General features: G+C 51.4%; 2 protein-coding genes across 4 annotated transcripts in view; one reads left to right on the top strand and one right to left on the bottom strand.

Moving 5' to 3' along the window:
* The window catches only part of atg4b (autophagy related 4B, cysteine peptidase), an 87,889-nt gene extending 82,887 nt beyond the window's left edge, over nucleotides 1–5,002 (bottom strand). For both annotated transcript variants that reach the window (XM_067995634.1, XM_067995635.1), the window contains exon 1: nucleotides 4,915–5,002. In XM_067995634.1, the coding sequence (XP_067851735.1) occupies nucleotides 4,915–4,924 (10 nt within the window). In that variant the 5' untranslated portion in view covers nucleotides 4,925–5,002. The remainder of the gene's footprint in view (nucleotides 1–4,914) is intronic.
* A 313-nt stretch (nucleotides 5,003–5,315) lies between these two features.
* The window catches only part of thap4 (THAP domain containing 4), a 53,268-nt gene continuing 34,592 nt past the window's right edge, over nucleotides 5,316–23,991 (top strand). Inside the window, exons 1-2 of one of the 2 annotated variants that reach the window (XM_067995632.1) lie at nucleotides 5,316–5,557; nucleotides 13,144–13,913. In XM_067995632.1, the coding sequence (XP_067851733.1) occupies nucleotides 5,484–5,557; nucleotides 13,144–13,913 (844 nt within the window). In that variant the 5' untranslated portion in view covers nucleotides 5,316–5,483. Of the gene's footprint in view, nucleotides 5,558–13,143; nucleotides 13,914–20,664; nucleotides 20,822–23,991 lie in introns of those variants that run through there. The other variant, XM_067995633.1, reaches the window with a different exon arrangement.

The following is a 23,991-nucleotide window of genomic DNA, read 5'->3' as shown; positions in this document are numbered from 1 at the left end:
GGTACATTTGCCATCCTCCAATCTGCAGGAACTGTTCCATAATCTATAGAATTTTGGAAGATGACAACCAATGCATCCACTATTTCCATGGCTACCTCTTTTAGTACTCTGGGATGCAGATTATCAGGCCCTGGGGATTTATCGGCTTTCAGTCCCGTTAATTTCTCCAGCACTATTTTTTTTTACTAATACTAATTTTCTTTATTCCTCCTTCTCACTAAATCCTTGGTTCTCTAGCATTTCTGGGAAATTATTTGTGTCCTCTTCTGTGAAGACAGAACCAAAGAATTTGTTTAATTGCTCTGCCATTTCCCTGTTCCCCATTATAAATTCTCCCGTTTCTGACTGTAAGGGACTTACATTTGTCCTCGCTAATCTTTTTTGTTTTACATACTTGCAGGAGCTTTTACAATTCGCTTTTATGTTCCTTGCAAGTTTACTCTCATACTCTATTTTTCCCCTCTTAAATCAATCTCTTGGTCCTTTTTTTGCTGAATTCTAAACTGCTACCAATCCTCAGACTTGCTACTTTTTCTGGCAACTTTATATGACTCCTCTTTGGATCTAACACTATCCTTAAATTATTTTGTTAGCTACGGTTGGGCCGCTTTTCCTTGTGTTTTTGCACCAGAAAGGAATGTATAATTGTTGCAATTCATGCATTCATTCCTTAAATGTTTGCCATTGCCTATCCACAGTCATGCCTTTTAATGAAGCTTCCCAATCTATCATAGCCAACTCACTCCTCGTACCTTTGTAGTTTCCTTTGTTTAGATTTAGGACCTTAGCTTCGGATTGGACTAGTTCACTTTCCATCTTAATGAAGAATTCTATCATGTTATGGTCACTCTTCCCTAAAGGACCCCACACAAGATTATTAATTCACCCCTTCTCATTGCACAATACCCAATCTAGGATAGCCTGTTCCCAAGTTGGCTCCTCAACATACTGGTCTAAAAAACCATCTCATACACGCTCCAGGAATTCATCCTCCGCAGTATTATTGCTAATTTGGTTTGGCCAGTCTATATATAGATTAAAGTCCCTTATTGTCCAAAAATCTATTGATCTCAGTCTTGAATATGCTCAATGACAGCCCTCTGGGGTACAGAATTCCAAAGATTCACAACCCTCTGAGTGAAGAAATTTTTCCTCATCTCGGTCCTAAATGGCCGACCCCTTTATTTAAGACTATGACCCCAAGTTCGAGACTCTCCAGCCAAGGGAAACAGCCTCTCAGTATCCACCCCGTCAAGCCCTCTAAGAATTTTATACATTTCAATGAGACCACCTCTCATTCTTCTAAACTTCAGAGACTATACGCCTATTCTACTCAATCTATCCTCATAGGCCAACCCTCTCATCTCCTCACTCCCAATCAGCAGCACCATGCCTCTGATGGACACCTCCCTGTGACCGAGATCTGTACAAAGGTTCATGGTTGCAAACCCACATCTTGCCATGCTGCAGTTTCCTTAGAAAGTTAATATTGACGTCAAACATAAACATTGTGCAAATGGAGAGGACACGGGGCGGGCGAGGACACGGGGCGGGCGAGGACACGGGGCGGGCGAGGACACGGGGCGGGCGAGGACACGGGCGGGCAAGGGGGGGCGAGGACACGGGCGGGCAAGGGGGGGCGAGGACACGGGCGAGCACGGACACGGGCGGGCGAGGACACGGGCGGGCGAGGACACGGGCGGGCGAGGACACGGGCGGGCGAGGACACGGGCGGGCGAGGACACGGGCGGGCGAGGACACGGGCGGGCAAGGGGGGGCGAGGACACGGGCGGGCAAGGGGGGGCGAGGACACGGGCGGGCAAGGGGGGGCGAGGACACGGGCGGGCAAGGGGGGGCGAGGACACGGGCGGGCAAGGGGGGGCGAGGACACGGGCGGGCAAGGGGGGGCGAGGACACGGGCGGGCAAGGGGGGGCGAGGACACGGGCGGGCAAGGGGGGGCGAGGACACGGGCGGGCAAGGGGGGGCGAGGACACGGGCGGGCAAGGGGGGGCGAGGACACGGGCGGGCAAGGGGGGGCGAGGACACGGGCGGGCAAGGGGGGGCGAGGACACGGGCGGGCAAGGGGGGGCGAGGACACGGGCGGGCAAGGGGGGGCGAGGACACGGGCGGGCAAGGGGGGGCGAGGACACGGGCGGGCAAGGGGGGGCGAGGACACGGGCGGGCAAGGGGGGGCGAGGACACGGGCGGGCAAGGGGGGGCGAGGACACGGGCGGGCAAGGGGGGGCCGAGGACACGGGCGGGCAAGGGGGGGCCGAGGACACGGGCGGGCAAGGGGGGGCCGAGGACACGGGCGGGCAAGGGGGGGCCGAGGACACGGGCGGGCAAGGGGGGGCCGAGGACACGGGCGGGCAAGGGGGGGCCGAGGACACGGGCGGGCAAGGGGGGGGCCGAGGACACGGGCGGGCAAGGGGGGGCGAGGACACGGGCGGGCAAGGGGGGGCGAGGACACGGGCGGGCAAGGGGGGCCGAGGACACGGGCGGGCAAGGGGGGGCCGAGGACACGGGCGGGCAAGGGGGTGCGAGGACACGGGCGGGCAAGGGGGTGCGAGGACACGGGCGGGCAAGGGGGTGCGAGGACACGGGCGGGCAAGGGGGTGCGAGGACACGGGCGGGCAAGGGGGTGCGAGGACACGGGCGGGCAAGGGGGGGGGCGAGGACACGGGCGGGCAAGGGGGGGCGAGGACACGGGCGGGCAAGGGGGGGCGAGGACACGGGCGGGCAAGGGGGGGCGAGGACACGGGCGGGCAAGGGGGGGCGAGGACACGGGCGGGCAAGGGGGGGCGAGGACACGGGCGGGCAAGGGGGGGCGAGGACACGGGCGGGCAAGGGGGGGCGAGGACACGGGCGGGCAAGGGGGGGCGAGGACACGGGCGGGCAAGGGGGGGCGAGGACACGGGCGGGCAAGGGGGGGCGAGGACACGGGCGGGCAAGGGGGGGCGAGGACACGGGCGGGCAAGGGGGGGCGAGGACACGGGCGGGCAAGGGGGGGCGAGGACACGGGCGGGCAAGGGGGGGCGAGGACACGGGCGGGCAAGGGGGGGCGAGGACACGGGCGGGCAAGGGGGGGCGAGGACACGGGCGGGCAAGGGGGGGCGAGGACACGGGCGGGCAAGGGGGGGCGAGGACACGGGCGGGCAAGGGTGGGCGAGGACACGGGCGGGCAAGGGGGGGCCGAGGACACGGGCGGGCAAGGGGGGGCCGAGGACACGGGCGGGCAAGGGGGGGCCGAGGACACGGGCGGGCAAGGGGGGGCCGAGGACACGGGCGGGCAAGGGGGGGCCGAGGACACGGGCGGGCAAGGGGGGGCCGAGGACACGGGCGGGCAAGGGGGGCGAGGACACGGGCGGGCAAGGGGGGCGAGGACACGGGCGGGCAAGGGGGGGCGAGGACACGGGCGGGCAAGGGGGGGGCGAGGACACGGGCGGGCAAGGGGGGGTCGAGGACACGGGCGGGCAAGGGGGGGCGAGGACACGGGCGGGCAAGGGGGGGTCGAGGACACGGGCGGGCAAGGGGGGGTCGAGGACACGGGCGGGCAAGGGGGGGTCGAGGACACGGGCGGGCAAGGGGGGGCGAGGACACGGGCGGGCAAGGGGGGGCCGAGGACACGGGCGGGCAAGGGGGGGCGAGGACACGGGCGGGCAAGGGGGGGGCGAGGACACGGGCGGGCAAGGGGGGGGGCGAGGACACGGGCGGGCAAGGGGGGGGCGAGGACACGGGCGGGCAAGAGGGGGCGAGGACACGGGCGGGCAAGGGGGGGTCGAGGACACGGGCGGGCAAGGGGGGGTCGAGGACACGGGCGGGCAAGGGGGGGCGAGGACACGGGCGGGCAAGGGGGGGGCGAGGACACGGGCGGGCAAGGGGGGGCGAGGACACGGGCGGGCAAGGGGGGGTCGAGGACACGGGCGGGCAAGGGGGGGCGAGGACACGGGCGGGCAAGGGGGGGGGCGAGGACACGGGCGGGCAAGGGGGGGGCGAGGACACGGGCGGGCAAGGGGGGGTCGAGGACACGGGCGGGCAAGGGGGGGTCGAGGACACGGGCGGGCAAGGGGGGGTCGAGGACACGGGCGGGCAAGGGGGGGCGAGGACACGGGCGGGCAAGGGGGGGCCGAGGACACGGGCGGGCAAGGGGGGGGCGAGGACACGGGCGGGCAAGGGGGGGGCGAGGACACGGGCGGGCAAGGGGGGGGTGAGGACACGGGCGGGCAAGGGGGGGGCGAGGACACGGGCGGGCAAGGGGGGGGCGAGGACACGGGCGGGCAAGAGGGGGCGAGGACACGGGCGGGCAAGGGGGGGTCGAGGACACGGGCGGGCAAGGGGGGGTCGAGGACACGGGCGGGCAAGGGGGGGCGAGGACACGGGCGGGCAAGGGGGGGGCGAGGACACGGGCGGGCAAGGGGGGGGCAAGGACACGGGCGGGCAAGGGGGGGTCGAGGACACGGGCGGGCAAGGGGGGGCGAGGACACGGGCGGGCAAGGGGGGGCGAGGACACGGGCGGGCAAGGGGGGGGGGGGCGAGGACACGGGCGGGCAAGGGGGGGGGGGCGAGGACACGGGCGGGCAAGGGGGTTGCTCAGGACAGGTCACGGTGCGTGGTCGGGGCACGGACAGGGCGGGGCGAGGCGGGCCTTGCTCTCGGAGACAAGTTACGGATCCCCTTTAAACCATCAGAGACGCTGCACTGACCCTCCAGCGGCGCATCAGCTGACGGAGCAAAGCCTGTCACAGGGTGTCAGCTGGGAGAAGGAGTGGGCCAGACACCGGGTGCAGCACTGCTGCGGACACAAGCACCATCAGCAGCGCGAGGGGAGCAGACAGTCCGCGCCAGCAATAAGCAGCGACAGGCCGGCCTTCGGTTGCCCCTCGAAACCCAAACAGAAAGGGTCCCGGGCCTACCTGCATCCATTGTGGACAATCCGCTGTCGCCCGGCCCGGCCCTGCCACACTCCAAGCTGACGGCAGCAACCGCCTGGCAACGCTGATTGACAGCTTCCGAAGACCAATCGGAACAGCGGCTACGCGGAAACGGCACCGCCCCCTCCAGTGGGCGTGGCCCTGCGCGGATGTGGTTGCGCGGCAGCTTACGCCGTTGGCTTTTTTTCTCCTCCCTCTTTTGGTCGGGAGTTCCGTTACGGCCATCTTGTCATACGGAAAGGAAAAGATTCTCTCGCGGTTTTATTGAAATGATCAGTGATGAATGCGCGGAGTCGCCGAGGAACCGTTATGTTTATCAAAAGGGTGGAATGTGCAGCACGAAGTGTCGTATTTACTTCAGTTCCGAGCAGCTCCCGGGAACGGTGGACGGCGCCATGTTGCTGTACGGCAACCCCAGCGGCGGCGTTGAACAGTTCAGAGTGGAGAGGTGACGCCGCGGCCATCTTGTTGTACGGATGTTGGAACTCTGCTATTGCTTCTTGACTGGGACAAGTGTTTGGTAGATTTCTGTCTGTTTATTTATCTGGAAAATGGTGATATCGTGTTCAGCTCACTCCTGTACCAACAGGCAGGGTAAAGTAGCCAAGTCTATCTCATTCCACAGGTGGGTGTACTATGCAAGATCAGGATTGTCTCTCTTTTTTGCAGTGTTCTATTTATTCCACTTTTAAAGATATTCCCCATGCAAAATCATTTTCTTGTAGTTTAGTTTCAAATTTTATTTCCAAAGCCCATTGTATCTATTGCATTTTTGAGTTGAGTCCAACACGCATGGTAACCCATCAACACGTTTAAGAATCACCAAACTGAAATCTATGGAAGCTCATCACCATATTTAAGAATCTCCAAATCAAGCTACTGCAAAATCCCCACAGAGTTTTTGTTGCACAATGTGAAGTCGAAACTTTCTTCCCATAAAGACACCCCACGACAAACCTGTTTCCAAAGAACTATGGGGCAGTTAACAGCCAAGGCTTAAATGTGTGCTGGGGTATTGCTGGAGTTAAACTACACAGTACTAGCATAGAGCACTGGTATCATGGTTTAACACTCCAGCCCTTTCAAACCGCACCAGAGGATCATAAGGTTTTCAATTTGAATCTTCCATTGGGGCAAACATTTTTTTAAAAAATTGGAATGATCCGATATGCACTAAATGGACCCCTCGGGTTGCACAAAGTTCTCATGACAACAGTCTCACGTGTAGAATTGTGTAACAGCTGAGGTTATATTCTGCTCTGTATGTAGTCCTCACAATACAAAAATGTAACATTTTTTGCCTTAAGAATTGAGATATAACACGAAAATAGTATTGAAATGTATTTATGACCTGTTCATTTGAGTCAACTTGTTGGATAAATCACTCATCCCCAATTCCCCCTCCTATTTCTCATCTACATGCTGCTCCTCGGCGACGACATCTGAAAACACGATGTCAGTTCCATACGTACACTGATGTTACCCAGCTCTACCTCACCACTACCTCTCTCGAACCCTCCATTGCCTCTGATTTGTTATGCTGCTTGTCCGACATCCAGTATCGGATGAGCAAACATTTTCTCCAATGGGAAAATTGAAGCTATTGCCTTTGGTCCCCGTCACAAACTCTTTTCTCTAGCCACAGACTCGATCCCTCTCCCTGGTCACTGTCTGAGGCTGAAACAGACGTTCTCAATGTTGGAGTCCTATTTGACCCGGAGCTGAGCTTCTGACCCCATATCATCTCCATCACCAAGACCGCCTACTTCCACCTCTGTAACATAGTCCGTCTCCATCCCTGCCTCAGCTCATCTGCTGCTAAAATCCTCATCCACGCTCAATTATTCCAATGCTCTCCAGGCCAGCCTCCCACCTTGCACCCTCCATAAACTTGAGCTCATCCAAAACTCATGTCTTAACTCACACTAACTCCCGTTCATCATCACCCTTGTGCTCCCTGACCTACATTGGCTCCCAGTCCAGCTGTGCCTCATTCTCATCCTTGTTTTCAAATCCTTCCGTGGCCAAACTCCTCCCTATCTCTAACTTTCTGCAGCCCTATAACCCTGCGCTCCTCCAATTCTGGCCTCTTGCGCATCCTCTATTCCCTTCATTCCACCATTGTCAGCCGTGCCTTCAGCTGCCTAGGCCCTAAGCTCTGGAATTCCCTCCCTAAATCTCCGCTGCTACAAATGGGATAGCCAGGTGGTGAAGGATAGAATACTAGAGCCTGGTCTTCAGTTGCTTCCAAGCCTTTAATCACAGAGCTCAACATTACACACCCTCCTATAAATGGATACGAGAGTCACCAATTGATGCCCACCACCTGAATACAATTAACACTAATTGATAAATCACATACAATTAACAGATTCCTTTCTCTAAATAAAATTTTAAAAATTAAACTTTATATATACGATACAAACAAAATTTCAAAAAAAAACTTCCATGCTCTGTACGACTTACACTATTCAAAACATGACATTGTGAGGCGACCCTTCTCCAGGACCCCTAATAATTTCTTCGTACATATATTTCTTTTAGTAAAACAATCCGACAGTTGATGGCTTGAATCCAACCATTTAATTTGAGAGATTTCCTTTCTCTCCAGCATTTGTTTCAAGCCAGCAGAGCTGTGAGAGCTTTTCTCACTCACATTTCTCGTAGCGTGTACATCATCCCACAATGAACGATTATCTACATAACATTCAATGGGTATACTATCTTCAGTACTCCCACTGTACAGGATGTCACTCAAATTATTTGCCAAATAGAATCCCATATCCACTGTGTCTTCAAAAGCCAGTGTTTCAGCAGCCAGAGTACTTTTAACAACCTCTCTTTTTTTCTTAGCTTCCCAAGCTAAAGGATAACATTTCTCATTCTCACCCACAAGAAACACTGTGAAACCAGCTGCACTAGAATACCCATCAGGAAGATTAGTATGTGAAGCATCGCTAAAGACAACTAGCTTCATTTTCTTTGGGTCACCTCAGGATGGGAATTAAGCACACATTTATATATATTTAATTTTTGTAATGTTTTATTTGCCCTTAAAACATTCTCTACCATGGGATGTTTCATTGAAGTACTTAACTCCAACACATCAAAACTAGCATCTGGTCTAGTCTGAGTGCACAACCAGTTCAACTGACCAATCGAGCTCCGTAATTGCTCTGTCTCTTCTTTAGATATAACCTCACCTTTCTGTGATGACCAAGTACGATTCACCGGGATGGGAGTAACACTCTCTAAATCGGACTGTTGATTTAAAGTTATACCAGACCCACTCTGCTCAATATCTGAACCAATATATTTAAAAGCCCCACAGGCCTGACTCCCAATTGACGAATTTCTCACATTCCACAGTACCACCCCATAAGAAATCATCAACATGCATCATGAAGATGCCTGAAAGTTTTCCGTTATGGTACCAATAAAACATTGTGGGATCTGCTTTTAGTTGAACACAATCTCTATTTTCAGCAAAACAGATCCCAAAAAATACCACACCCTGGAAGCACCATTCAGGTCATAGAGGCATTTGTTTAGTTTCCATAGTTTTCCTTCCGCATCTGCTGCCTCATTAGGCGGTTTCAGAAACACTTCTCTCTGAAAAGTATCACCCTGCAGAAATGTGGCTTTTATGTCAATTGACCTACATTCCCATAAATATTTTGCCAAAAGAGCCAAAAAGATTTTTAAGATTACCTTTCCAGCAGTGGGAGAATCTACTCGAACATCTGTATCACCCAGTTTCTCTTCAAAACCCCGAGCTACGAACCTCGCTTTAGCCTTAAAGTCCTATCTGCAAGGACTTTCAGTACAAACCCATCTATGCAACAAAGCTGGTTGACCCTTATTTGTTATCTCAGAATAAACTCCAAATTCTTTCCAACTATCTAACTCCCTTTGTTTTGCCTCTCTTACTCGTTTATCCTCAAGTTTATTGGCAGCCACCAAAACTTCATGATCATGAGGACTTCTGCTTCTAGTTCAGTTACGTGACTGTTCTGTGGTCTTTGTTTCATTGTCTGACCTAGTCAAGCTACGTCTTCTAGTTCCACTTCTATGTCTGTAGGGATTACTACAGCGAGATCTCCCTCTTTCATCTCGAGCTCACGATCGCTTTCTGATGTGAGATTCACTTCCAGACTCCCTATCACTACTTGCACTCCGCTTTCATACTCTCCACTCTTTTACCCCATTCTGCCAGTCCATGGACCTCGCTGCATGGCCATCATCCTGAACATTCAACCAATATTTAAACCAGTAGCTTTGCCCGCACGTCCCAAAATTGTTGCATCTCTCCATTCATTAATCCCTTCTGGAACATATAGCACCCGTGTACCTACTTTGGGTAATTGTTCTGTGGATTTGATAGCTCTGACATGTGCTTCTTCATTATTGACATTACCACTGTCCAGCCTTTGATCTACCTCAGTCTGTGCCTCAGGAACCTCATCAAAAAAAATCATTAGTATCTAAGGCACAAGGTGCCTCGTTTACTTCTATCAACTGCTCAGAGTCTGAGATTTTACAATTGATTCCAATTAATCATGAGGAATGAACGTTAACAGTTTGATTACCATGTTGGACAAGTATCATCATATCATCGTGACCTGTTACCTTACCAGGCCTTTCCATTCCCTATGGCCCTCTCTTTTATAGTATACCAAATCTCCTGAATTGAACTCGGTCTCAGATGGTCTAATACGATGCCTCAGTGCTCTATGAATTTTCTCTGATACCTCAGTCTTGATAAAAGCCTCTCTCCCTGCTTGTATAGCATTTAAATGCTCAGAAAAAATGGCACTAATTGTAGTACCTTCTAGAGCAGGAGGATTATCAGAAAGAACAGAAGGTAATTTGGGATTGCGCCCATAGACTAGTTGGTAAGGGCTATATCCTCCAATCATCTGAAGAGAATGCTTTGCATGAACTGCCCATGCTAGGGCAGTTGACAATTTACACTCTGTTTGATCAGTCAAAATGTTATGCACCTTGCTCTCAATCACAGCATGATTCCTTTCACAAAGACCGTTGCGAAAAGGCTCTCAGCTGCTGTATTCATGACAATTATATTCATATTCTCACACATATCTTTGAACTCTGCGTTAACGAATTCACCTCCATTATCGGTCAAAAACTTTGCTGGTGTCCCAAGTCCAGTCCCTACCCCTTTTTTTCATAATTTTATCTAGAATCTGAACACCTTCTCCTTGCTATATATTAGTGTAGAAATACTAAATCTCATAGCCAGGTCAATAAAATGCAAGATGAAAAAGTTTCTGTCTTTGTCCCATACCTTTAGATCCACGGCAACTACCTCATTAAAGTCACGTACTAATGGAACACTTACAATAGGATATGGGGGCGTCCGTCTATACTTCTTACAGATAGCACAGTTCTCAATAACCTCTTCTATTAGCTGCGTATACTCCTCATCAACTACACCTGCATCTTTAAATTAGGACTACCTCTGGACTAAGCAACCAGTCATGGAAATAGGTTGTGCCCATAGGTCTTGTCCAAGCCCTCCATCAGTCAGCTGTCAGTGAGTGTGTTCGAACTCAACCATTCTGAATTACATGAGCACCTATTATTCCTTGCCTCAGTGTTGTTCCCTGCTTAGCCAACAGGAGGTTTACTGTATCAGACAGGTAGATACAAATAGAGCATTTTGTCGAACAGTTACATTGGTATCGTATCCTGTTTGAATATTTAACAATTGTAAGTTTTCATTATTCAGGCATAGGTGGGAAGATTTAATAAAATAATGTTAATACTTACATTTATATAGCACCTTATCACAAAACATCTCAAAGTACTTCACACAATGAATTACTTGAAGTCGAGTAATTTATGTTAACTTGGATACGGTTTTGCCTGGATACAGCATGTTGGAGATTGGAGTATAAATCATTCAAAAAATTTACGGCTAACAGAGTTTTGGAAAGCAAAATTAAATGACTAGGCAAATGAGATTAAAATCGTATCCTAAAAAAAAAGGACAAATTCCTTTATTACAACTGGCACATTAACAAGCTAAGCTAGGCCAGCACTCCAGGCAGGCTGACTGCATGGTGCAGTGGGTTAGGAACCTGAGTTTTTTTCCTCTCTTATCCTTATCGCTTGATGCCATTAATACTTGTCTAACATGCTGATGGGAAACATCAGGTTTTATTCAGGGGATACAATAATGTCCTGACTGGGTAAACTGTAAATCATCCAATTTCCCAAAAATGATCGCCTCATCGTGTTCCATGTCAAGTTTCATTTTTGCCTTTTTCATGGAAGGTTTACCCAAAAGCATCGGTATCTGACTAGAGACTACACCCGTACTTGTAAAATGGCTTACTCCAGCTATCTTGCATGGAATTACCACTCTCTCGAGTGACCTCAAGGTGTTGTCATCTCCAAACCTAAAACATGTAGAACTTTTATATTCCTTAACCTTGCCTCGATCCTCACTACTTAGTGAATCAAGATAACATTATTTTATTAAATCTTCCCACCTATGCCTGAATAATGAAAACTTACAATTGTTAAATATTCAAACAGGATACGATACCAATGTAACTGTTCGACAAAATGCTCTATTTGTATCTACCTGTCTGATACAGTAAACCACCTGTTGGCTAAGCAGGGAACAGCACCGAGGCAAGGAATAATAGGTGCTCATGTAATTCAGAATGGTTGAGTTCGAACACACTCACTGATAGCTGACTGATGGAGGGCTTGGACAAGACCTATGGGCACAACCTATTTCCATGACTGGTTGCTTAGTCCAGAGGTAGTCCTAATTTAAGTGGTTGGTTCTGATAAATACCCACTTGAGACCATCTACCCAGGGACACTTGAAAAATAAAAGTAGTTGAGAAACAATGGGTGAAACTTTGAACTTGGGTGGGTGTGTTAACACACGGTCGATCCACAACCACCCGCTTTACGCCCTGCCAAAGTTGAAAGTTCCGCCCTATTTTTTCTCGTATTTTTCTGTGAGGTAGTTCATAGAATCATGCAGCATAGAAGGAGGCCATTTGGCCCATTGTATCTGTGCCGGCTCTTTGAAAGAGCTATTCCCTATTGAAAGTTACGATTGAATCCACTTCCACCACTCTTTCAGGCATTCCAGATGCTAACAACTCGCTGTGTAAAAATGATTCTCCTCATTCCCCCTCTGGTTCTAATTATTTTTGTGCTGATCAAGGGCAGTGCGGAATATGGTAGGGGCTGATGCCACGCACTCTGCTCCATTAATGTGCTTTAACTCTACTGACATTTATTTTCTACTCCAGCCACCCTTGTGGCTTCTCCAGATGAGATCTTTAATTTGGTGCTGAATTATGGGCGGTTTTGATCTATGGGCCTAGGCTCCACAAACTTGGTCATTTTATTCAAGACCTTAATAGCTGTCGCAGAGACATTCCTCCCATCAGTCTGGGCTGAATTCCAACACTGGTCCAGGAAGTGAAAGAATATGCTTCAAACTGACTGCGTCGCCCAATCCCAGTGCTTTGGCCTTTTGAAAACTTAGGAAAAGGAGTGGGCCATTCAGCCCCTCGAGCCTGTTCCGCCATTCAGTTAGATCATGGCTGATCTGTATCTTAAGTCTATTTACCCGCCTTGGTTCCATATCCCTTAATACCCTTGCCTAACAAAATTCTATTGATCTCAGTTTTGAAGTTTTCAATTGACCCCCAGCCTCATCAGCTTTTTGGAGGGGGGTGGGGGGGGTGGTGAGTTCCAGATTTCTTGTGAAGAAGTGCTTCCTGACATCACCCATGAATCGCTTAGCTCTAATTTTAAGGTTATGCCCCCTTGTTCTGGACTCCCCCACCAGAGGAAATCGTTTCTATCCACCCTATCAAATCCTTTAATCATCTTAAACACCTCGATTAGATCACCCCTTAATCTTCTATACCCAAGGGAATATAAGTCTAGTCTAGAAAACCTGCCAGCACAGAGTGTGGCGTCAGAGAGCTTGGCATCTGAACTTCACTGCTCTGTATCAGTACTTCTACCTACGCATGGTCAAGCTGGCACTGGAGAACAGCACTTGTCAACTTTATTTTTAAAAAATTGTTCAAGGTATTGGAAGTGTAATTGTATTACATTTTTTTATAGAAACAGAAGGCTACAACAGAGAGGGTTATTGGATGGCATGGCTGTTCTTTGTTATCAGTGGCTTTCTGTTTTCTCTGCCAGGTTCCCTTTGAAAGATGCCAAACGTTTAGCAAAGTGGATCAATGCTGTTGGGCGGACTGACTGGAAACCAACCAAGTTTTCCTTCTTGTGCAGTGCTCACTTCACCAAGGACTGCTTTCAAAAGCGTCAGGAGGACCAGCATCGGCTCCTCAAACCCAATGCCGTTCCTTCCATCTTCCACTTCTCCGAGCGCCAGAAGACAGTAGACAGAAGACGCAATAGCTGCCAGGGTGCAGCCAAAATACGGCTGACTCTAGTCAATCAGGAAAGGACTTCAATTGGCTACTTGGCCTGTGAACCACTGGACGATGAAACAACTGAACCCCTTAAACCCAGTTTTGTAACTGCGGAGAGTGAACACGCGCTTGAGAGAATCTCTGAGTTGGGTGAAAGTGGTGCCACTTTCCCTGCTTCCTCAGTGGCAGGAGTTTGCACAGTTGCTGATCAACGGTGCACTCTGAAGTCCGAGGACAGCGAGGCAACAGTTGATGAACGACTGCTGATTGACGGCACTGTTCCATTTCCCGACGATGCTACTCCATCCGCCTCCGGTGCACGCAAACTAATCAATTCACTGCATTCTTACTGCTTGTCTCCGCCGCACAGTGCCTTCCTCAAAGAGCAAGTCATGAAGAAGAACACCGAGCTCAAGATCCTGAGACAGCAAAGCAGTCAGGTTGTGAAGCGAGTAAAAAGACTAGAGGGGTTAATCCGTAAACTTCAGGAAACCAATTCCACACTAGTACGGTGCTTTCTGCCTCAGGATCATGGTTAGTGAAAGTCTATGCTTATTCAATGCTTACAATGAATGGGCATCTAAACCCACAAATGTGTGTTCATGAGACCTAAAATTTCACTTTTGACGAACTATTTTCTCCAAGGCTGAGAAGTTCCTGACCCCAAATTCAATCTTTGGTTTAGCTCCAAAGAAATGTCAAGCATGGTGACCCCACTACCACATTCCTCCATATATTTACTGTAGACCAGAATTAGCTTACAGCTAGGAGTTTGTGCCTTATGCCCACATTCTCTCTCTAGGCTCACACATGGGATGCTGCCAAGAGTGACCACTTGGAGAGAGGTACTGGAAGACTTCCATTGCCTGTGGACCCATTAACCAACAAGTCACCGCTTTTCAGTCGAGAATCCCCACACTCACTGTCTAAGTTCATACATGAAAAATAGTCACTTGTGTTTTTAAATCAGCATCTGATTGAGCTATCCTGATGCCTCCAAGATATATGTAAGACTCACTGAACCCTTCTCTTTTGAAAGAGTGATACAGGGTTATCTACTGTTACTCATCCTAATCAATCTCTTCATCAGTGATGTATAGTATGGCATCGTAAAGGACTGACTCAGGGTGTCTGTTCCAAGCATTTCTGAAAGAATTTTAGGATCCATTTTCACAGATGATAATGTGTCATTGAAGGATTCTCCCGGGGGCCTCCTGTGCTCTAACATCATCTTGAACAATGAGCTAACCAGTGGAGATGATGTGGTGGATGCCACAAGTATAAGGATCGGAAAATACAGGGGGTGTCCCAATTGTTCATTCATATCAATACCTGAGGGCTTGCTTACTTACCAGTGACTGCACTTCAAAAGTAATCCATTGGATGTAATTTGCTTTAGCATGCCCTGTAGATGTGATCAGGCTCGTATAAAAATAGCAAATTCTTTCTGGTGAATGCCAACTTTAGCCTGGACACAGCACTGAACTGGTCTGAGAAGGCCAGTGGGCATTTTTAGTCTGTCTTGTCTTTCTTCAATGATAGCAAAGTCCCATTGCAGTTAAAGTTTGTGACATACAGTAAGTATGTGCAAACAGTTCTCCTTCATCACTCAGAATATCTAAGTTTGCCATAGCAAAGCTTCCTTCAACCCATTTGTGAGGCTCAGGATCATGTTGTAAATTGCTTTGGCATGCCCTGCGAAAAAGATTTACAAGGATGACGCCAGAACTGAGAGGGTATACCTATCAGGAAAGATTGAGCTGGCTGGGGCTCTGTTCTCTAGAAAAGAGAGGACTGAGGGGTGACCTGATAGAGGTCTTTAAGATTATGAAAGAGTTTGATAGGGTAGACGTGGAGAAGATGTTTCCACTTGCGGGGAGACCAGAACTAGGGGCCGTGAATATAAGATAGTCACTAATAAATCCGATAGGCAATTCAGGAGAAACTTCTTTACCCAGTTGTAAACAATTTTACAACACCAAGTTATAGTCCAGCAATTTTATTTTAAATTCACAAGCTTTCGGAGGCTTCCTCCTTCGTCAGGTGAACGATGTGAAACCCAGAGCATGGAAAGAACGTGGAACTCGCTACCACAAGGAGTAGTTGAGGCGAATAGCATAGATGCATTTAAGGGGAAACTAGATAAGCACATGAGGGAGAAAGGAATAGAAGGATATGTTGATGATGTTGGATGAAGTAGGGTGGGAGGAGGCTCATGTGGAGCATAAACACCGGCATGGACCAGTTGAGCCGAATGGCCTGTTTCTATGCTGTACATTCTATTTAAGTTGTGAGATGGATTCATGGCAAACGAAGGAAACGGGGAAGGCTGTGGCCAACACTGGCCTATCTGTCACTCAACAATCGGCTCCACAATAGACACCTCTCTTTGTCCAAGTCCCTCCAGTGTAGATCTGGATTAGGTTGTCAGTGTGACTAAACCTGGCATGCGGCTTCTGACTTGGACGTCAAGGTGGCTGGAACATTGCAAAATCTCCTGCATAGTTCCTTCCATTGTGCTCACAGCTGATGGCCATTGTTCAGCTGATGAGAAAACTCTGAGCACATGATCCTGTCTACAACCAGTAGAAGCACCATTCAATGGGTATGCCGTGTGTCCATGCTATGGTTCAGACAATGGTAAATCACTTGCCCATCTTGAGGTGTACTGCTGACCATGCCACTTGTGAGGAGCTCCTCATATCTGCTGTCTGCCTAGCATGGGCTTAAAACATGCTTGTTTCACATTCGGAGCTGCATAGATACCTTCTTGACTTCAATGGTGTCAGTCGCTCCCGTAAGTGGATCCCACATCTTTTTATGTGCTGGAATTGACTCTCGCTGCCCAATATCGACTTGTACAATAGAATAACTCGGGGGTAAAAAACACAACCAGTAAATGTAACTTTTTTCCCCCCCCCAAATCCTTTCTGTGGAAAAATGGCCAGAAAATGATGAAACGTGACACTGCTCTTGTTAGTTGTCTAATGACTGACTACTGAGTGTCCTTGAGGGTGAGGCAAGGTGAGGTCTCTTTGGGTTGAGTTGTTTCCATGATGTCAATCCTGGCAATGGAAGACTGAAACCGTCAACCATCTGCGGTAGAGTCAGTGATCCGATAATTGCAGACAGGCATGTCCACAATACTCAGTACACTTGATGATTAATCTGGAGGGATAGACCAGTCAGTGGGTTAGGATTCTTCCCACTCAGTTAGCCAATGTCCTGCTATGCTGCACATTTTTATCTGAGCAAACTGCAGCAATGTTCTTGCACACATTTGGGGTGGGGTGGGTCGTTATATTTTGGATGTTGGTCAATCTGCACCTGAGCTCTCAGGACTTGGGTACAGCATTTGTCCCTACATGGAAAGAACATGCAGGCCATATCAGGACACACTACCCGTTGGTGCATTGGTAGCTGGGAACGGTGATGGAGGGTTCCATGCATGATCAAAATAAAATGCTGTGTGTGTAAATACACTGCCCCCCCCCCTCCCCACTGTGTGATACTGAATAATAGATAAGGAAGGAAGGTCCCTGCTCCATGCTGAATGTGGTGAACCGGGACAAGATATGGGATGGTGCGATTAGCCCATGTTACATGAACTCTCCGTGCAGGGTGTGGAGGGGAGCTCTCCGTGCGGGGGTGGGGGGCAACTCTCTGTGCAGGTGAACTCTCTGTGCAGGTGTGGAGGGGAACTCTCTGTGCAGGTGAACTCTCTGTGCAGGTGTGGAGGGGAACTCTCTGTACAGGTGTGGAGGGGAACTCTCTGTACAGGTGTGGAGGGGAACTCTCTGTACAGGTGTGGAGGGGAACTCTCTGTACAGGTGTGGAGGGGAACTCTCTGTGCAGGTGTGGAGGGGAACTCTCTGTGCAGGTGAACTCTCTGTACAGGTGAGGAGGGGAACTCTCTGTACAGGTGTGGAGGGGAACTCTCTGTACGGGTGTGGAGGGGAACTCTCTGTGCGGGTGTGGAGGGGAACTCTCTGCGGGTGTGGAGGGGAACTCTCTGTGCGGGTGTGGAGGGGAACTCTGTACGGGTGTGGAGGGGAACTCTCTGTACCGGTGTGGAGGGGAACTCTCTGTGCGGGTGTGGAGGGGAACTCTCTGTGCGGGTGTGGAGGGGAACTCTCTGTGCGGGTGTGGAGGGGAACTCTCTGTGCGGGTGTGGAGGGGAACTCTCTGTGCGGGTGTGGAGGGGAACTCTCTGTACGGGTGTGGAGGGGAACTCTCTGTGCGGGTGTGGAGGGGAACTCTCTGTGCAGGTGTGGAGGGGAACACTCTGCGGGTGTGGAGGGGAACTCTCTGTACAGGTGTGGAGGGGAACTCTCTGTACAGGTGTGGAGGGGAACTCTCTGTGCGGGTGTGGAGGGGAACTCTCTGTACAGGTGTGGAGGGGAACTCTCTGTGCAGGTGTGGAGGGGAACTCTCTGTGCGGGTGTGGAGGGGAACTCTCTGTACGGGTGTGGAGGGGAACTCTCTGTGCGGGTGTGGAGGGGAACTCTCTGTGCGGGTGTGGAGGGGAACTCTCTGTGCGGGTGTGGAGCGGAACTCTGTGCAGGTGAACTCTCTGTACCGGTGTGGAGGGGAACTCTCTGTACAGGTGTGGAGGGGAACTCTCTGTGCAGGTGAACTCTCTGTACAGGTGTGGAGGTGAACTCTCTGTACAGGTGTGGAGGTGAACTCTCTGTACAGGTGTGGAGGTGAACTCTCTGTACAGGTGAACTCTCTGTACAGGTGTGGAGGGGAACTCTCTGTACAGGTGTGGAGGGGAACTCTCTGTACAGGTGTGCAGGTGAACTCTCTGTACAGGTGTGGAGGTGAACTCTCTGTACAGGTGTGGAGGTGAACTCTCTGTACAGGTGTGGAGGTGAACTCTCTGTACAGGTGTGGAGGGGAACTCTCTGTGCAGGTGTGGAGGGGAACACTCTGTACAGGTGAACTCTCTGTACAGGTGTGGTGGGGAACTCTCTGTGCAGGTGTGGAGGGGAACTCTCTGTGCGGGTGTGGAGGGGAACTCTCTGTGCGGGTGTGGAGGGGAACTCTCTGTGCGGGTGTGGAGGGGAACTCTCTGTGCGGGTGTGGAGCGGAACTCTGTGCAGGTGAACTCTCTGTACCGGTGTGGAGGGGAACTCTACAGGTGTGGAGGGGAACTCTGTGCAGGTGAACTCTCTGTACGGGTGTGGAGGGGAACTCTCTGTGCAGGTGTGGAGGGGAACTCTCTGTGCAGGTGTGGAGGGGAACTCTACAGGTGTGGAGGGGAACTCTCTGTGCAGGTGAACTCTCTGTACAGGTGTGGAGGGGAACTCTCTGTGCAGGTGTGGAGGGGAACACTCTGTACAGGTGAACTCTCTGTACAGGTGTGGTGGGGAACTCTCTGTGCAGGTGTGGAGGTGAACTCTCTGTGCAGGTGTGGAGGTGAACTCTCTGTGCAGGTGTGGAGGGGAACTCTCTGTGCAGGTGAACTCTCTGTGCAGGTGTGGAGGGGAACTCTCTGTGCAGGTGTGGAGGGGAACTCTCTGTGCAGGTGTGGAGGGGAACTCTCTGTACAGGTGAACTCTCTGTACAGGTGAACTCTCTGTGCAGGTGTGGAGGGGAATTCTCTGTACAGGTGTGGAGGGGAACTCTCTGTACAGGTGAACTCTCTGTACAGGTGAACTCTCTGTACAGGTGTGGAGGGGAACTCTCTGTACAGGTGAACTCTCTGTACAGGTGTGGAGGGGAACTCTCTGTACAGGTGTGGAGGGGAACTCTCTGTACAGGTGTGGAGGGGAACTCTCTGTACAGGTGAACTCTCTGTACAGGTGAACTCTCTGTACAGGTGTGGAGGGGAATTCTCTGTACAGGTGTGGAGGGGAACTCTCTGTACAGGTGAACTCTCTGTGCAGGTGTGGAGGGGAACTCTCTGTACAGGTGTGGAGGGGAACTCTCTGTGCAGGTGTGGAGGGGAACTCTACAGGTGTGGAGGGGAACTCTCTGTGCAGGTGAACTCTCTGTACAGGTGTGGAGGGGAACTCTCTGTGCAGGTGTGGAGGGGAACACTCTGTACAGGTGAACTCTCTGTACAGGTGTGGTGGGGAACTCTCTGTGCAGGTGTGGAGGTGAACTCTCTGTGCAGGTGTGGAGGGGAACTCTCTGTGCAGGTGTGGAGGGGAACTCTCTGTGCAGGTGTGGAGGGGAACTCTCTGTGCAGGTGTGGAGGGGAACTCTCTGTGCAGGTGTGGAGGGGAACTCTCTGTACAGGTGAACTCTCTGTACAGGTGAACTCTCTGTACAGGTGTGGAGGGGAATTCTCTGTACAGGTGTGGAGGGGAACTCTCTGTACAGGTGAACTCTCTGAACAGGTGTGGAGGGGAACTCTCTGTACAGGTGTGGAGGGGAACTCTCTGTACAGGTGAACTCTCTGTGCAGGTGTGGAGGGGAACTCTCTGTGCAGGTGTGGAGGGGAACTCTCTGTACAGGTGTGGAGGGGAACTCTCTGTACAGGTGAACTCTCTGTACAGGTGAACTCTCTGTACAGGTGTGGAGGGAATTCTCTGTACAGGTGTGGAGGGGAACTCTCTGTACAGGTGAACTCTCTGTACAGGTGTGGAGGGGAACTCTCTGTACAGGTGTGGAGGGGAACTCTCTGTACAGGTGAACTCTCTGTACAGGTGTGGAGGGGAACTCTCTGTACAGGTGTGGAGGGGAACTCTCTGTACAGGTGTGGAGGGGAACTCTCTGTACAGGTGTGGAGGGGAACTCTCTGTACAGGTGTGGAGGGGAACTCTCTGTACAGGTGAACTCTCTGTACAGGTGTGGAGGGGAACTCTCTGTACAGGTGTGGAGGGGAACTCTCTGTACAGGTGTGGAGGGGAACTCTCTGTACAGGTGTGGAGGGGAACTCTCTCTACAGGTGTGGAGGGGAACTCTCTCTACAGGTGTGGAGGGGAACTCTCTCTACAGGTGTGGAGGGGAACTCTCTCTACAGGTGTGGAGGGGAACTCTCTACAGGTGTGGAGGGGAACTCTCTGTACAGGTGTGGAGGGGAACTCTCTGTACAGGTGTGGAGGGGAACTCTCTGTACAGGTGAACTCTCTGTACAGGTGAACTCTCTGTACAGGTGTGGAGGGGAACTCTCTGTACAGGTGTGGAGGGGAACTCTCTCTACAGGTGTGGAGGGGAACTCTCTGTACAGGTGTGGAGGGGAACTCTCTGTGCGGGGGTCGAGGTGAACTCTCTGTGCGGGGGGTCGAGGTGAACTCTCTGTGCGGGTGTGGAGGTGAACTCTCTGTGCGGGGGTCGAGGTGAACTCTCTGTGCGGGGGTCGAGGTGAACTCTCTGTGCGGGGGGTCGAGGTGAACTCTGAACTCTGTGGAGGTGGTGAACGGCCACAGGGCTGCCAGCTGGAGAAAGACAGGCGAGGGCGGGAGTGATGGCCGGCGGCGAGGCCGCAGCAGGTAACCGCAGCAAAGGGGTCGGCGCGCTCCGGTTTATGCTTTAACTTCCGTCTAACGGCCGTCGGTGGTTGGAGCGGCCGGGCTCCGAGGCCCAGGCTCCGGCCTCAGGTCTGAACGGGCCCGGTTCCGTTCTCGGGCCTGGTGTTTGCGGATCGCGCCGCCCCCCCACCCCCCCCCGAGAGCCGCGAATGGGTGGCTTTGCCTGTGCGGGCCGAGAGGCCGCGGCCCCCGCACCCGCACCGCCTCGGGGGAGGGTTCACCGCCCCGCGGCAGAAGTGTGATGGATTTCACTTGTGTTTTGTGTTTCACCACAGTAATAACAGGGAGCGTGGGCCCCTGGGGTTGGGAATTTGTGTCAGTGACATTAGGAGTCACATCATTCGTCCTCTGTCAAATCTCCCTGCCCCTCCAGATCAACAGTGCAGTTGAAGCAGGCCTGGGAGGCCAGTATCTCTTTCCATTTACTTGGGACAGCAATTCTCAGTCTAAGTCTACAGGGCTCGGGGGGGAAAGAGCAGGGGAATGGAACTAATCCGACAGCTCTTTCAAAGAGCCGGCACAGACACGATGGGCCGAATGGCCTCCTCCTGTGCTGCACCTACTGTGATACTAGGATAAGTCAACGAACTGCCCGACCCATTCACCTCCCAGCTTCTGAAGCCGAGGTTGGGGGTGAGAGAGACCGATCAACGCTTGTGTTGTTTGTTTTAATGAGCCAATAACTCAATCAGGATACCAAATGCTTTCATGCTGCCTTGTCGGTCTGCGTGTTGGTCCTGCTGGTCAGCTCATGAGTTATCCTGTGGTTGGTCTGCACTTGTGAAAGAAAGAACTTGCATTTCTATAGCGCCTTTCACCACCACAGGACATCCCAAAGCTCTTCACAGCCAATGAAGTACTTTTGAAGTGTGACCTCTGTTGTAATGTGGGAAACGTGGCAGCTAATTTGCACATATTGAGGTCCAGCAATGAGATAATGACCAGATAATCTGTTTTTAGTTGTTGTATGAGAGATTAAAAATTGGCCAGAACACCGGGGAGAACTCCCCTGTTCTTCTTCGAATAATGCTGTGGGATCATCTGAAAGACAGCACCTCCGACAGTGCAGCATTCCCTCGGTACTGCACTCGAGTGTCAGCCTGGATTATGTGCTCAAGTCTCTGGAATGAGGCTTGAACCCATGATCTTCTAAGTCAGAGGAGAAAGTGCTACCAACTGAGCCATGGCTGACACCCATAAATAACTGAGTATGGTTTCTGCCTATTCTAGCGATCAGTTACATACCACCATTGCTGATATTCACTGACTGTAGACAAGTACATTTAAAGTAAACGTCTTCTAGCCAGAACCATCCTAGTAACTACAGTACAACTCCAGAGAGCATTGAATTCTTGGCCAAGACCTGAGATTGAATCCCATTGTCACCCTATCATTACACTCAAGGATCCCAACCCAACCCATAAGAATTTAATCTTCCTCGAAGAAAGAACTTGCATTTAAAGCGCCTTATACATCCAAAGTGCTTCACAGCCAATGAAGTACTTTCTGAAGTGTAGTCAATTTTGTAATGTAGGAAATGTGGTAGCCAATTTATTGAACAGCAATAAGACAAATAGCCAGTTGATCTGTTTTATTGATGTTGGCTGAGGGATAATTGTTGGCCAGGACAACGGGGAGAACTCCCCTGTTCATCTTCAAATAATGCTATGAAATTATTCACATCGACCTGAGAGGGCATCTTTTGGTCCCTTTTCATTCCCTTGAACTCTGTCTGGTCTTTTGCGTAACCTCCCCTCCCTTTGCCCCACCATTGCTGATGGAGTCTTCAATTGCCTTAGTCCTATGCTGGATCTGTCCCGCCCCCCAAACTTTTCTTGCTCCCTATGTCTCTCCAACTTTAAAACCTCTTTTTTACCGGTCCTTTGCCCCACTCCCCATCGCTCCCTCCATGATCCTTGGCATCCGTTCCCTTATCCATTCCCTTATCTATCTTCATTGTGAAGCACCTTAGGATTTTTTTTTACATTTAAGGTACTATAAAAATGCACTGAAAAGAAACTGATTTCCCTGCACGCAGAGCAATGGGTGTGAGACTCAATGGGTGTGGACAAGAAAATGTGAGGTGATCAGCGGGAGGAGAGAATTCTAGTCAAGTTTAGATTGGATATGTGGATGAAGGTAGAGAGAACGATGGGAATGGGGTAGAGATATGTGATTAAGACTGTTTACTCTCATGAAGGGTAAAAGCCGACACGGATTGGTTGGGCTGAATGGCCTGTTGACGTGTTGTAAGTCCTGTGTATATCTACGTATAGTTGTGCGTGGGGAGTGCTCAGTAACTCCCAGAGCCTGATGTAATTTCTGGTGTAACTATAGAAAGGCACAGTAGAGGGCAGCAGATGGATGTCAAAATGGCAGCAGCTCATGTCTACAGGAAGCTTTGAATGACCTACCTCAGTACATAACTAGTACATAACTAGGCTCACAGTACATAACTAGTCATACAATCAACCACTTGCATCGTATCACGTGTTCCTGAGGCAAAAATTAGTGATTGGGTGAAGACTCGTCTGTTAAGTTGCCAATCAAGTATTGAATTGACGAAACGTGAACGTATCAAAAGCAGTTTGTCTCAATCTCCAATGTTCTTGCAGTCAAATAATTCAATTTTTTTGAAAGTCATGAATCTCAAACTAGCGACTAGCAGTAACTTGACTTGCTTGTGAAGTTGGCTGAAAACGTACTGGTAAATATGAAGTAAATAATAAGACAATTTTTAAAAATATGCTTTATCTTACTCGGCTGCCAGTGTAATGTTGTAAACTCTGATGAGCTGCTTGCGCCCCCTTCGGCCGGACCCAGCCCGGTCCGCGCGCCCCCTTCGGCCGGACCCAGCCCGGTCCGCGCGCCCCCTTCGGCCGGACCCAGCCCGGTCCGCGCGCCCCCTTCGGCCGGACCCAGCCCGGTCCGCGCGCCCCCTTCGGCCGGACCCAGCCCGGTCCGCGCGCCCCCTTCGGCCGGACCCAGCCCGGTCCGCGCGCCCCCTTCGGCCGGACCCAGCCCGGTCCGCGCGCCCCCTTCGGCCGGACCCAGCCCGGTCCGCGCGCCCCCTTCGGCCGGACCCAGCCCGGCCCGCGCGCCCCCTTCGGCCGGACCCAGCCCGGCCCGCG

Source organism: Heptranchias perlo, chromosome 13 (assembly GCF_035084215.1).
Source record: "Heptranchias perlo isolate sHepPer1 chromosome 13, sHepPer1.hap1, whole genome shotgun sequence".
Lineage (NCBI taxonomy): Eukaryota > Metazoa > Chordata > Chondrichthyes > Hexanchiformes > Hexanchidae > Heptranchias > Heptranchias perlo.
The sequence above is the reverse complement of the archived record's forward strand: the minus strand, read 5'-3'. Positions and strand labels throughout refer to the sequence as shown.